Below are 15,500 nucleotides of genomic sequence, written 5' to 3'. Positions count from 1 at the left end.
GATATACTAGCAGAAGGAAATGATTTTGGGCAGATTATGATGAGGAACAGCCAAGGGGTGTGGCTATAATATACAGGAAAACCTGTGAATAGAGTCTATGAAATCTTATGGTCAATTACTGACATCATCTTAGGTTTCACTTAAATTATTTAGATTTTTTAAAGATATATATATATATATATATATACATATATATATATATATATAGTTAGTTAGTTAGTTAGTTAGTTTTAAATAGTATCGTGTAATAAAACAGGGTTATTCACTTGGAAATTGATTTTTTAATCAAACTACAATAAAAAGTTTAGGTACAGATGTATAAGATTAGTTCTTTAAATGATACATTAAAATCATGGCCAATTATGGTCCATGACATTAGCAAAGAAGTTCAAAGAATGTGCACCACATGGAAAGGAATCGGACTCTCATGCATCGGGCAGAGCAGGCCTTTCTGGAGGGTAATCTGGTAACATGTGCTACAAATATCAAGATTATACTGGCCTCTAACTCAACATTCCTCTATTTACAATCTTACCCCAAGTAAGTAACCAAAAATGCATGTGAAAAGATTTGTCTATAAGAATAACTCATTTCAGAAATTATTTATAATAGCAAAAATGTGTGAACAAACACATGTCAGTGGCAGGGAAGTGGTTTAGTGAGTCTGTAGTGATGGGACACCAGGCAGCCATTACAAGTGAGGCTGTGGACAAACATCTAATGACCTAAGAAAATCTTCATGAGATAGTGGTGCACAAAACCACAGCTTACAAAAGAGCATTTTCAACATGGCCACCTAAAAATATATAGGGTGCCTTAAGAGGACCTGAAAGAATCTATCCCAGAATATTAATGAATAATTTAATTGTATTTGTTGAATTTCCTAAACTTCGGAAGTATTTTTCAGTTAATCTCTATTACTTAGTAATCAGAAAAATACAATTATAAAATTAAAAGCATTGTGTATTGCATTATTTATACATACTCAAGATAGAAAAATTGTGTCAAAGTTCATCTAAATAACAATCTAAAATTGTAAGAAAATACTTGGACAGTAAAATGCCTTTATTTCTTGGAATTGCTTATTCCACTTATTTGTAACTGTCCATTTTTTAATACAATGTACTCTTTTTGCTTCACCTTATATAGTAAAAGGTATTTAATATCCAAGAAGCTTCTAAATATTTCCATATTGACAGAAGACATATTAGCTGCTTGCGCATGTTTACTAAAGAGACAGTAACTCAAAAAGCATAACTAGACCCGTCTTTTCATGCTTCCATCCGATGCCCACAGGAACCTGCTGGGTAGTGGGGGCAGAGGGGAAATCAGGTCCCCTCATAAGGGAGCACACAAGGGAATCCAAGGCAGTGACGGGGCAGAGTAGAGCTGACAAAGGAAACAGGGAGCCAGAATAGGCTTGGCAACTGAGTGCAATGGCAGGGGAAGGGAACCACTGGGATGACCCCAGAAGTAAACTGAAAGCTGTGCCCATGCATCATTCATTAAACTCAAGAAACAGCACTTTCCTCTTCCTCTGCTTGCCAAGAGTTTGGATTTATCTTGCTGTACTTTGTACTTTCCAACCCACAGTATTTATTGAGGGCCTGTTCTGTGCAGAGGACTGTACCAACTGTTATGACAGATATAAAGATGGGTCTGATGAGACCCCCCCGCCCAGCCCTCAGATACTTACAGTTTAGTCAGGTTGAATGACAAAGCCTCAAACAATAATAAGGATCATATTAAAACACGCTACATGTTTCTTTCATCTCTCTAAATCTCCCTCAATGCCTAGCAGAACGGTATTTAAATGTTAAATGCCAGTGTCTTTTGATACCATCTTAATTATTTACTGCTCCAAAAACATTCAGTAGTTTCTATGATTTTTAATTTTATTATATCTAGCATTTTTCTGACATGAAGAATATTTGCCTTAATAATTGCCTTGTATAATTCAAGATTATATAATTTCACTATTCATTTCATTAATACAAACTTTTCCAATAGTTATGTGCTTCAACATATGTCAAGGTATAAAATACCTCTAGCAATGTTAAACCTAAACCAAACAACATCTAATAAGAAACTTGTCTTACATCCCTTTTACTTGGTTCTTACACCAAAGTTGAATGATATATGTAAGTGAACACCACTCCCCACCTAAACACACAATTCAATATCATCTTTCTAAGTAGAAAAAAATATATACAATACATATACACCTCCTTTTTTATACTCATTTGAGACAACACAGACATTTAGTTATTCACACATCAATGAATTCATTTGGATCTTTGAATACATGGGCTTCAAATTCCATTTGGCTCTGTAAAATAAAAGTGCTAAAATTAGTACAGACTTACAAAAAAGGCAGAACAAAATAAGATATTCCGTATGTCTCCTTTGAGGAGACACAAGATAACAACATCAAGAACTTGTGATGGTCATGCATCTTCTGTTCACTTACAGATGGTGACAGTACAGACTATATTCCAAGTACAATACTTAGCGTGGGACTAGAAGATGAGCAAGACCACATGACCCAGATCTTCAGGAGCCTGCAGTCTAGTGGCAGAAACCAGGCAGAAACTGATGAGCTTAATTCACTGAAGTGAGGGCTGCAATAAAGTAAACACACAGTAGACTCTGGAGGCCAGTGGGAATAATTATGTCACAGCCAGTCTGTGGCAGGTAGCAGAGATGCTTCCTAGAGCAAGAGAAGCTGGCCCAACAGTTGGGCATAGGGAAGGAATGTAGTCCAGTAAGACAAAAACCCAAAAGCTGAATTCTTGGGATTTATTAATAGGGAGGGTGTGGTGACCTCAGCAAGAGCAGTTTCAAGTGTGGAGAGGAAGAAGTAATGGTAGTGTAGTTGAAAATATGGACAATTCTTTCAAGACAGTTGACTGTGAAAAAGAAAGCCACTGGACAGAAAATAAAAGTAGTTGTGTAATTAAGGTAAGATCTCTCTTTTTCTTTCCTTCCTTGCTTGCTTGCTTCCTTCCTCTTTCTTTTGCTCCCTTCTTTCCCCCCTTTCTCTTTCCTTTCTACCTCTTTTTTCTATTCTTTTCTTTTTCAAATGGGACAGGTTTAGACCTGTTTAAATCCTGATGAGAACATTTTAATAGTGAGGGAAGAGGCTGAAGATATAGGGTAAAAATAAAGCTTAATGATGAAATAGTTCTTGAGAAGAGGTAAGGGGCTAGATAGACCCAAAACTTTCCAACAGGCACTTCTGAGATCTATCCATTCAGCCAGCCAGCCAGCCACTGAACATGGTACCTACCATGTGCTATGCACAGTATATGGGGAAATGTGGTAGAAACAAGACAAGTTCCCATCCTCAGGGAGCTTATATCTATACTAGAGGCCTGGTGCACAAAATTCGTGCCTGGGGGTGTGTGTCCCTCAGCCCAGCCTGCACCCTCTCCAATCTGGGACCCCGCGAGGGATGTCCGACTGCCCATTTAGGCCCAATCCTACCGGGATTGGGCCTAAACGGGCAGTCGGACATCCCTCTCAGAATCCAGGATTGCTGCCTTCCTGATTGCCCCTAACCACTTCTGCCTGCCAGCCTGATCACCCCCTAACCACTCCCCTGCCAGCCTGATTGATGCCCAACTGCTCCCCTGCCAGCCTATTTGCCCCTAACTGCCCTCCCCTGCAGGCCTGGTCACCCCAACTGCCCTCCCCTGCAGGCCTGGGTCCCCCCCAACTGCCCTCCCCTGCAGGCCTGATCCCTCCCAACTGCCCTTCCCTGCTGGCCATCTTGTGGTGGCCATCTTGTGTCCACATGGGGGCAGCCATCTTTGACCACATGGGGGCAGCAATCTTGTGTGTTGGAGTGATGGTCAATTTGCATATTACTCTTTTATTAGATAGGATAAAGGCCTGGTGCATGGGTGGGGGCCAGCTGGTTTGCCCTAAAAGGTGTCCTGGATCAGGGTGGGGGTTCCCTTGGGGCATGGGGTGGCCTGGGCGAGGGGCCTGTGGTGGTTTTCAGGCTGGCCACGCACCCCGGTGACCCAAGCGGAGGCCCTGATATCTGGGGTTTATTTATCTTCTATAATTGAAACTTTGTAGCCTTGAGCGGAGCCAAGCCTTCTGCTTGCTCTGTGGCCGCAACCATTTTTGTTGGGATTTATCTATCTTCTATAATTGAAACTTTGTAGCCTTGAGTGGAGGCCTGGGCCAGCCAGGGTGTGCGGAAAGCTTGGCTTCCTCCATCGCCAGGGGTAACTCAATCCTCCTGCTCTCTCCAGCTCCGTGGCTGCCGCCATTTTTGTTGGGATTTATTTATCTTCTATAATTGAAACTTTGTAGCCTTGAGTGGAGGCCTGGGCCCGCCAGGGCAGGCGGAAAGCTTGGCTTACTCCATTGCCAGGGAAACCCAAGCCTCCCTCCTGCTCTCTGTGGCTGCAGCCATCTTGGTTGGGTTAATTTGCATACTCATTCCTGATTGGCTGGTGGGAGTGGCTTGTGGGTGTAGTGGAGGTATGGTCAATTTGCATATTACTCTTTTATTAGATAGGATGGTGACACACACAATAAGTATTTAAGTAGATATAGTCTATGTAATCATAAGAACTATAAAGTAAAAAGAAGTAAGATTACAGGATAAAGGAAGGGAGGAGTAGTTAAGATGGTCAATGGTATTTGAGCATCATGAGGAAATAGCACTTGAATAGAGACTGAATGAGATGACAGTCTGAGGCATGTGAAGGTCTGTGGAAAGGATGTGCTAGACATAGGCTATAGTAACTGGAAAAGGAACTAGTGAGGAATAGCGAGGTAGCTGGGAGAGGTCCAGGGGTAAGAGAGATTGAGGGAGAATGGGAGAGGTGGTTGGAGAGAAAGAGGCAACTGTATAAGACTTCAGAATCCATTGAGGGGTTTTGAGCAAGGGAGCAGCATGATAGCATTTGTGTTTTTAAATATACAGGATATTGTGAATAATAGTACGGGGACAACAGTGGAAGCAAGAAGGCTAGTGATCTAGGGACAGATGCTGGCAACTTGATTTAGGTTTGTGGTCAACAGACCTGTGGAAAAGAGGTTATATTCAAGGATACATTTTGAAGGAACAGCTAAAGGTGCTATTGGAGAAAAATTAAGGATGACTCCTAGGTTTTTGATTGATCAACTGAATGTATGGGGTGTCATTTATTGAGACAGAGAAGATGGGGAGGGACAAATTTTGGGGAAAAACCAAGAATTTATTGAGATTATCTATTAGACATGTATAGTAGGCAGCTGGAGATATAGACTAGAGACTGGGGGAAAGTATATTGTAATATTTATATACCAAATCATTCTACCTGCTTAAAATTTTCCAATGAATCCTCATGCACTCAAGATAAGATCCAAACTCCAAGCTCCCTTGGGATTGGCCCTTCTATGCATCTCTAGCATCATCACTCATCACCAGTTTCATACCACACCAAATACTCTTCACATACAGATTCATTTCTCACTCTTGCGCATGTCATGCCTTCCCTTTGCTTAGATTATTCATTATTTGTCCCCATTTTGACCTAGCTGACTATTGTGTCCTTGAAACCTAGCCTTCCTTGTCCCACCAGCCATTTACCAGTCATTTGATACATCTGGTTTTGATGTGCTCTTCATGACCACCACAATATTCTATGCATATCTCTATGGACTCTAGAACCAGGATACTCCATAATTATTGCTTGAACTTCAACAAGTGGGCTAAACTCTTCAAGCCTCAGTTTCCTCATATGTAAAATGAGAATAATAATACTACCTACTTCATAGGGTTGATAAGGGAATTAAATGAAGTGATGTGGGCCATAGTGCTTATAATACTGGCTGGCATAGATGAAACCTGTATAAGTCATTAACTATTATTATATTAATACTTATCACACTGTTGAGTAATTATTTTCATGTTGATATTCCCCCTAAAAATATTAACCCTTGAGCAATTCAATTAAGCCTTTCATATGTGCTTCTGGTCCACATTAAGCTTCAATAATTGTTTCTACATAAATGAATGAGTTAATGAGTAAACAAACAATAGCATTGGGCCACAACAGCACTATAAAATGACCCATCAGGTTCTTCTTCAGTGGGCTTTCTCTATTTAAAAGCTATTCTCTGTGGGTGAAGGTTGTTTGTTTGATCCACAACTCACCAAACCAAGAAGACTTGGATTGTTGATCCTACATTATATTTTGGTCACTGTTTAGTAAAAAATAATATCTTTCTTCCTTTTTAAAATACCTACCCTAGGATGTGTTTTATTGATTTTATAGAAAGGAAGGGGTGGGGGGAGAGAGAGAGAGAGAGAGAGAGAGAGAGAGAGACAGACACTGATCGGTTGCCTCCTTCACATGCTCCAACCAAGAATGGGACCATAATCCAGGTATGTGCCCTGACTGTGAATCAAACCTGCAGACTTTTAGTGCACTGAATGGTGCTCCAATCCCTGGCCAGTGTAATAATATCTTTCTTTACCTTTGGATCAGGTAGACATGGTCCAAAAGCTTCCAGTAGAAGAGTTTCTTCTCTCACAGCTTGTTCATAGTCTGAGAAGGACAGTTTCCCATCATGGTCATTATCCTAGGAGTGACCAGCCATATATTAGTCAACATGTAAAATACTTATTGCAAATACAACTGTCTTTTCATGGTCGAGTGTTAATGGAAAAAAAGTATTAGAGAAATGAGACTAATTAAATTGTAATGAACTATCAATATTATAAAAAAAGAGCACAATCCAACTGTTTGATTTCACCAAGCAGAAAACTGATAGTTACTATCATTTGCATTATTATTTTTATCCCACAACTAGCCTTTAAATTTTAATATAAAACTCTAAATTATACATATTTACCATTTTCTTAAGTGTTATTTCAACCAAATCTTTGATTCCTTCATCAGGGTCTTCTTCAGATGGCTGTTTAAGAAGGCTGTTCTTCAACATGTGGAACATTTCCTCCTTTGAAATGAATCCATCACCATTCAAATCAAACACTTCAAAGCAATCTTTTAAAAAATAGCCAATTAGGAATTTGATATTATCCTTAAGGTAACATTTGCTCTGATAAAGTTTTCAAGACCAAGGTCTATATTGATGTTCTTATCAATGCCATAGGCTTAAGACAATCTAATTTCCATAATAAATGCTTAATGTTCACTTGTTGAATATATGCAACAATGCTTAGAAAAATTTTCATTCCAATCAGCTATGGAAAAGCATGACAAGAAACAATAAGTTGGCATAATACTCTCCAGGTATTATGCTGAGTGAAATAAGCCAGTCAGAAAAAGACAAGTTCTTACCATTTGCAACAGCATGGATGGAACTAGAGAGCATTATGCTAAGTGAAAGATAAATATCACATGATCTCACTCATTTATGGAATATAATGAACAACATAAACTGATGAACAAAAATAGATCCAGAGACAGAGAAACATCGATCAGACCATTAAACCTCAGAGGGAAGGTAAGGGAGGGTTGGGGTAAGGGGGAGAGATCAACCAAAAGACTTGTATGCATGCATATAAGCCTAACCAATGGACACAGACAACAGGGGGGGGTGGGGGAATGAGGGGGGGGCAGGGGGGTAATGGGGGAATAAGGACACATATGTAACACCGTAATCAATAAAGAAATTAAAAAAAGAAAAAGACAAGTATCACATGATCTCACTTATATGTGGAATCTAATGAACAAAATGAACTGATGAACCAAATATATCCAGAGACATAGAAGCATGTAACAGACTGAGGATCCTCAGAGGGAAGCAGAAGGAGAGGGGAGGGGGGAAGTGATTAACCAAAGAACTTACATGCATATTATGCATATGTGCATAATGCATAGTCACAGACATAGTGTGGTGAATGCCTGGGAAGGGGGGATCGAATTGTGAAGGGGGTCAATGGGGGAAAAACAAGGGACATCTGTAATACTTTCAACAATAAATATAAATTTAAAAAAGGAAAATTAAGATAAAAAAGAAGCAATAAGTTGAAATTTTTCATCTTGAAACTCTTGGAAAACTGATTGACATTTAATTCTTTTATTTTTATTTAAAAATTTTAATGTTGACATAATTCTTAAACAGAGTTCATCAAAATTAAGAATTTACTAAGAATCAGAGCACTAGAATCAATATCCCCTACTTTTATGGTTATAATTCAAGTACTTAAATATGCAAAAACATAATCTTAAGACCTTTAATGTAAATGTATATATGCATGATTAGCATCTATAACATGTGCCTATATAGTCTTGCTTGACATGAATTACTCTTCAAAATCTCTTGATTTTCCTTTTAATTATTTTTTTTCAACCTTTAGCATTGACTTGAATTTGCTCCATAAAAGAGGCTCATGGGAATTCAAACCAACCAACCAACAGACAACCTACTCCACTGGCTGGGATGGGAGAGATCAATTTAAAATGTTTCAGACATGTTAATCACAATGTGCAAACCAGTAGGATAACCTGAAATCTTACATTTCATTTTTTCTTCCAAAGTTCCTCGAAGAAACAGTGATAATCCATATACCCACTCTGATACACTTACACAACCATCATTGTCTTTATCAAAACCTCGGAATACTAAAAAGAAAAAGAAGGGCAATATAACACTTGTGCTGCATTTTAAATCTCAGTAATGTATCTACATTGGTACTACTCACTTTTAAAATTTAAACAAAAGTTCAGGATCATATGGTCGAACATTCCCATTTGACAAAGGAAGAAACTAACTTTCACATTTTCTCCTCATATTTTGTGGGAACAAAGTAAATTCTGAATATCTAAATATGTTAATAACTAATTATTAACATGTAACTGTGTTGGTATATTAAATATGTTGCTGTATTAACATAAAATATATAATTTTGAACTTTTGTTACTCAGCAAATGTAATGCTTTATTACATGGTAACCGGAGTATATCTTAATTCTTATTGAAATACTTTCAATGATGTAAAGAAACTTAAATGTCCTTTTAAAACTATTCTTATTATTATATTTACTAAGTAAAAATAGAAATATTTTAGGTTTTCTGTTATAAGGTAAGGGAAACCTAATTATTCAAGCTGACTCTGTCCACTTCTTAAATACACAAAATAGAGTGGATACTATTTCCATCCCTATGGATCTTTTTCTTTTAAAAAAATTTATTTATTGGCATTACATTGGTTAACACAATTATATGGGTGCAAGGTATATAATTCTGTATTACATTATCTATATATGTATTGTGTGTTCACACCCCCAGTCATGTCTTTTTCCATCACCATTTATCTCCCCTTTCCCATCTCCTGCCTCCCTCACTCTCACTTCCCTCTCCTATGATCTTTTTCTTGAATATAAAGATTTAAATGTTATATTCGAGTGAAATTGGGAATATAGAACATCAAGCTTTTTACAAACAGTAAGTCCAACTCCATACTTTTTTTTCAGTTATGGCTGGATTTGTATTTCTCCTTACCTCTGTCCATAATCATGTCATCTGTCATTCCAAATGTCACATGCAGGATGTTTCGAAATGCATTACGATCCAGTCCATTGACCACACCTTGTCGCTCTGTTATATCTCCCACCAAGTTATAATAAAGTTTTATAAGACAATTCACTTCAAATTTATTAACTGTGGAAGAATAAAGTTAAGATATAACAAAAATGTGTTTTAATCTTTAATTTCTAACTTAAATTTTGCTTTAATGAATTTATAGACTAACATTTTAAAGCCATCAAATATGTAGTTGTCAGCAATCCTGTGGTATTTTTTAATCCTTATCCCAGATTATGTTTTTATTGATTTTAGGGGAGAGAGGGAGAGAGAGAGAGAGAGAGGGAGAGAGAGAGAGAGAGAGAAATTGCCTCCCCTACACATCCCCACCAGGGATCCAACTGCAGCCTGGGTATGTGGTATGTGCCCTGACCTGGAATCAACCCCCAACCCTGTAGTATATAGGGCAGTAGGGGATGCTCCAACCAACTGAGCTACCCAGCCAGGGAGAAGACAGTTCTGTTTTAAGATTCATGACCCTTAAGTCAATAGAGGATGGTTACTACAGAGGGTTTTCCATTAAAATGAGAGAAAAAGCCTTCCCTCCAATATCAAAAAGATGCAAGTTCAGTCACACTTAGGAAAAAAGAAGATAGTATCAGTCAAGTTACCTGAATAATGATCGTGAGGTCCAATCCTAAACTTTAAAAGGCAGTAGTGATATGATTCAAAGTAAGTATGGTAATGTTTAAGAATGCTAACTTTCCTCGCATTTTGATTATAGGCACTCATGAGACTTGTAATTTAGCATTCCCCTGGAAATAGATACCAGGCTCCTGAAAGTCAGGAAACAATTTTTATTTCATATTAGCCTTAGTAAATTCGTAATTGAGATTTTGGAAATAAAAATCACCCATTTTCCAATAAAAAGTGTTTAAGCGTATTTTAGCACTCTTGTAGCTCTTATTGTAGATGATATGAAATTAACATGCAATTATTCAGCAGTACTTTGAATGAAGGCAATTTTTATTGAAAGGATACACACACATTCATATTTGTCAACACACATCATTGTATAAAGGGTGGTGTTTTTAAAGACTGAGATAATTATCTGTGTTCCAATCCCCATTTCAGATATGTTAAGTGGAAGGGTTATTGCCTAGCATTAAGAGCAAAAAAGTGAGTTTAAATATGAATTATAGGTAGAAGATGGGGATGAGTTTATTTCAAAACAAGACAGAGTATTTTTTTAAAACAAGGACAAAAACTGCATGCATGTAAAAGAAGACAGAACATAGAAATGGAGAAATCACATCTAATCCTACAGGTCAGGACAGGCCTGAGTATGATTTCTGGTTTGGGATACCAAAATGTAAGAGGGGTATTAAAACCTTAAAACACAAATGATTTAGTAAATACACTAAATAATAGACAAGAGTATAATGATTATAATTTTTAAAAGAGCTGTTAGTTGCAGTAGAAAATGGTATACCAGTTTGTCAAAACATTAAACAGAAATTATGTGTAATCCAGTGATTCCACTTCTGGGTACATACCCAAAGAACTGAAAGCAGCGGCTCAAATACTTGTACACCAAGCATGTCAAACTCAAAGGATAACATGGGCCAAATAAACAAGGTTTAAGTTTACGTGGGCAACAAAACAAAAGCTTCAATTTTCATAGAAACGTAGGTTTACTTCAATAGAGACATGCTGAATGCAAAGGGCTGAAATAAATGAGTAATCGTTAACATAGAATAATGGAATATTTTAATAAAAAATAATATTTTTTCTTGAACATTAACTTACCAGACACTGAATAACTGCACAAATTATTAAGTGTAACTCAAATAAACCTATTTTTCTTGTTCTTCGAAAGCGAAATATTTCCTGTTGCGCACACCAAACAAGTTAGTACAAGACTAATGATGTGGCAATCACCGCTAAAATATTTGCTGCTAGTATTAGTGGAGAGAAATGGCGCGCCTGCGCATAAGGCGCGTAAGGGAAATGAATGCAACATGATTACAGTAATCAGTCATCAGCAAATGTTGTAGTTCATTATAATCCTATCTAATAAGAGAGTAATATGCAAATTAACCATCACTCTGCTACACCCACAAGCCACACCCACAAGCCACGCCCACCAGTCAATCAGGAGCAAATATGCAAATAGACCCAACCAAGATGGCTATGGCCACAGAGAGCAGGAGGGAGGCTTGGGTTTCCCCGGCAATGGAGGAAGCCAAGCTTTCCTTACACCCTGGCTGGCCCAGGCCTCCGCTTAAGGCTACAAAGTTTCAATTATAGAAGATACATAAATCCCAAAAGAAATGGCTGCCGCCACAGAGCAAGCAGAAGGCTTGGCTCCGCTCCAGGCTACAAAGTTTCAATTGTAGAAGATAAATAAACCCCAGATACCAGGCCTTCCGCTTGGGTCGCCAGGGGGTGTGGCTGGCCTGCAAACCACCACAGGCCCCTCGCCCAGGCCACCCTATGCTCCAAGGCAACCCCCACCCTGATCTGGGACACCCTTCATGGCAAACCAGCTGGCCCCCACCCATGCACTAGACCTCTATCCTATCTAATAAAAGAGTAATATGCAGATTGACCATCACTCCAACACACAAGATAGCTGCCCCCATGTGGTCAAAGATCCTGCCCCCATGTGGACACAAGATGGCCACCACAAGATGGCCAGCAGGGGAGGGCAGTTGGGAGGGACCAGGCCTGCAAGGGAGGGCAGTTGTGGGTGATCAGGCCAGCAGGGGAGGGCAGTTGGGAGGGACCAGGCCTGTAAGGGAGGGCAGTTGGGGGCGATCAAGCCTGCAGGGGAGGGCAGTTAGAGGTGACCAAGCTGGCAGAGGAGGGAAGTTGGGGGTGACCAGGCCTGCAGGGGAGGGCAGTTAGGGGTGACCAGGCCTGCAGGGGAGGGCAGTTAGGGGTGACCAGGCCTGCAGGGGAGCAGTTAGGGGAAAACAGGCTGGCAGGGGAGTGGTTAGGGAGTGATCAGGCTGGCAGGCAGAAATGGTTAGGGGCAATCAGGAAGGCAGGCAGGTGAGCAGTTGGGAGCTAGCAGTCCTGGACTGTGAGAGGGATGTCCGACTGCCCGTTTAGACAGGCAGTCACACATCCCTGGAGGGGTCCCAGATTGGAGAGGGTGCAGGCTGGGTTGAGGGACAGCCCCCCACCCCCCGTGCACGAATTTCATGCACCAGGCCTCTAGTTATGTGTAACAGGATATTGTAATGAAATTTTTATTAAAACATTTCTTACATACCGTTATATTGGCTGGGCCACAAAAATATTCGTTGTGGGCCACATGTGGCCCAAAGGCCGTGAGTTTGACATGATAGTTGTACCCCCATGCTCATAGCAACATTATTCACAGTAGCCAAAGGTGGAAGCAATCAAGTGTCCACTGGTGAATGAATGGATAAACAAAATATAGTAAATGCATACTAGGGATGATTATTTGGTTTTATAAAGGAAAGAAATTTTGGCACATGCTATAGCATGGATGAAACTTGAAAACGTTATGATGAGTGAAATAAGCCAAACCAAAAAGAACAAATACTGTATGATATAACTAGAGTGGTGCAATAAATACAGACAGAAAGTAGAATGGTAGTTGCCATGGGGTTTTGGGAAGGGGAAAATGGGGAGTTATACTGTAATGGATATAGAGTTTCAGTTGGGAAAGATGAAAATGTTCTGGAGATTAATGGTGGTAACAGTTGTGCAACAATTTAAATAAACTTAATACACAGAGCTGTATAATTAAAATGCTTAAAATAGTAAAATTTAGCCACATCTTAAAAAAATTCTCTAAGTAAAAAGGCTGTTGGCTAGTTGGGAAAGAAAAGACTGCATAAAGAATGACTATACAACATCCCTTTTGCTAAGCATTTTATGTTTCATCTTTTCCATCTCAGCTGAAATAAAGATTATAGAATATTAGCTTAATTTATTACCCAAGGATTCAAGATTAGCCATAAGAAAACTTTCCTTGCTGAAATGTTTCTTAAGTTCTAGAATACAATACTAAATACAATTAAGAAAAATTCAAGGATGGGCTTTCATTTTTTCATATTGGTTTGATTGTGCTTCAGATCATATCTGTAGAATCGCAGATTAACTATATGACCACTGAAGATACTTTCTTCTCTGATTCCACAAAATTTATCCATTTAATCCTAGTGGGATTATCATCTGCCAACTGAAAGGAAATATAACTTTAGGTGAAAGGTCCTCTGTTTAAAGGAATTTTAAATTATTATAATGTCAATGACTTGAAACTCTCTCTATAGAATTTAACTACTAATCATCAAAGTTTTTCAGGCTCACTTTAAAATGTTTATGTAAGTATAAAAAGCAAAAGAGTTTCTCTTGCCATGTGTCCCTTTATCTTTTAATACGCTCACCTCTTAATTATTCACAGAATGTCTATTTGCAAACTTACTGAACACCGAGTAAATTAAATTCAGCATCATATATTGAAATTATTGCATTTTTTATTCAAAGTGTTTACCAGGTGTTTTAGAAGGTGTGGTCTTCTCCCAGAAATGGAAGTATTTTAAGAAAAACAACAACAGATTATAATAACCATAATAATGCCTTAAATGAAAGGATGGCTATTTTTCTAAGAAGTTTAAGATGCTTATACACACTCTAATTTTCATTTACAGCACCACTCCACTAAGAGAGCCTTTCTTACTACTCATTGCATTAGATACACATACAATTAAAAGAAATGAGATCCTGTAATCTCTACTAGTAGAACTATATTAAAACATGTCTGTTCCTCCTTTGCACCGTGGGGGTGGTCTTGGGGTTATGTCTTCTTCTATTTCCTCAGGTGGCCAGTAGTTTTGCAATCAGCATATAATTCATAAGCTTGACCATCCTAAACCATGTCCTTATCTTCCTGGTCCAGGTACTGTTCTGTTTTTCAGTCTGAATACAATTCTAAAGTTACCTATGAAATTCTCGGACCACCTTTTAGAATGTGCAATTGGAGTAGATACCTTTAATAAGTGCTCATCTTGGCACCTGCAACCCCACCATCAACTGGAAAGTGGAAGTCTGGAGTTGGGAACAGATTCTTTACCGTGTGTTTAGCTTTGGTGAGCTCTTTGGGCCCACTTTCCTTCCAGCTCTGACACAGGTTTGTTTCCTAAGGGTGTTCAGTCGTTGATAACCATTTCCCCTTATGGATCTCTTGGTAAGCATCTAGAATTGAACCCTGTCATTTTATTTGCTTTAGAAAGCTATAATGCAGGTGTATGTTGCTTGTGATACTTTTCTCAACTCCCTGGTTTTTAATACTTACTTTACACCTATGACTGAGTGTAAAACCACGTGTCTCCCGGGTATATAAATCACGTTTCTGTAATGTAAGGGTAAATTAAGAAGAACGCTTGAGAAGCACGTAAGTGTACTTGTGGGAGTACAATCCTAGATGCCGGGACACCTGGATAGTGATCCTTAAGACGACTGGCAGGCGTGGGAGCCTGCTCCAAAAAACTAACATCCAGGTATTTTCTTCCAGACTTCTCTTTAAGTGTGGTGGAGGGGGCTCCAAAGCCCTAAGGCTTGGAGTTAGAAAGCAGGTTGGGCAGAAAATTTTGGCACCCGGTAGGACAAGAGACCTGGAGCCTCTGCTAATCCAGCACTTGATTCTTACTTACAGTGCTTGCAATTTTTTGTTAAGGTGTCCGTCAACTTCTGCAACTTCTTGCGGTTCATGCCGCGCGCTCAGGAAACCGGGCAGAGGCGGGTGTGTAGGGATGCGGCTGCCGGGAACCTCGCTGGGCCTGGGTCTGAGCCGGGGAAAAGCGCCCTGGGTCTCCATCGCCCCACACCTGCTGTGCTCTAACACACAAGGTAGCCATGGCAACGCCCTGGCCGGCCGCTGATTGGTTCCCTGGCGCGCGCAGTGTGCGTGCACCGCGCTAACACACAACGTGGCCATGGCAACGGCTGGGCCAGCTGCTGATTCGC

General features: G+C 39.3%; 1 protein-coding gene across 1 annotated transcript; it reads right to left on the bottom strand.

Annotated features, from left to right (window-relative positions):
- Positions 1-2,269: 2,269 nt before the first annotated feature.
- Positions 2,270-15,245, bottom strand: CLXN (calaxin; the record flags this gene model as incomplete). Its single annotated transcript, XM_080646560.1, has 6 exons — positions 2,270-2,329; positions 6,484-6,588; positions 6,862-7,013; positions 8,493-8,597; positions 9,477-9,635; positions 15,188-15,245. The coding sequence occupies 6 exons, from the start codon at positions 15,243-15,245 to the stop codon at positions 2,270-2,272; spliced, it is 639 nt and encodes a 212-aa protein (XP_080502686.1).
- Between the last annotated feature and the right edge of the window lie 255 nt (positions 15,246-15,500).

Source organism: Plecotus auritus (assembly GCF_963455305.1).
Source record: "Plecotus auritus genome assembly, chromosome: 11".
Classification (NCBI taxonomy): Eukaryota; Metazoa; Chordata; class Mammalia; order Chiroptera; family Vespertilionidae; genus Plecotus; species Plecotus auritus.
This window is presented reverse-complemented; position numbering and strand designations above follow the sequence as displayed.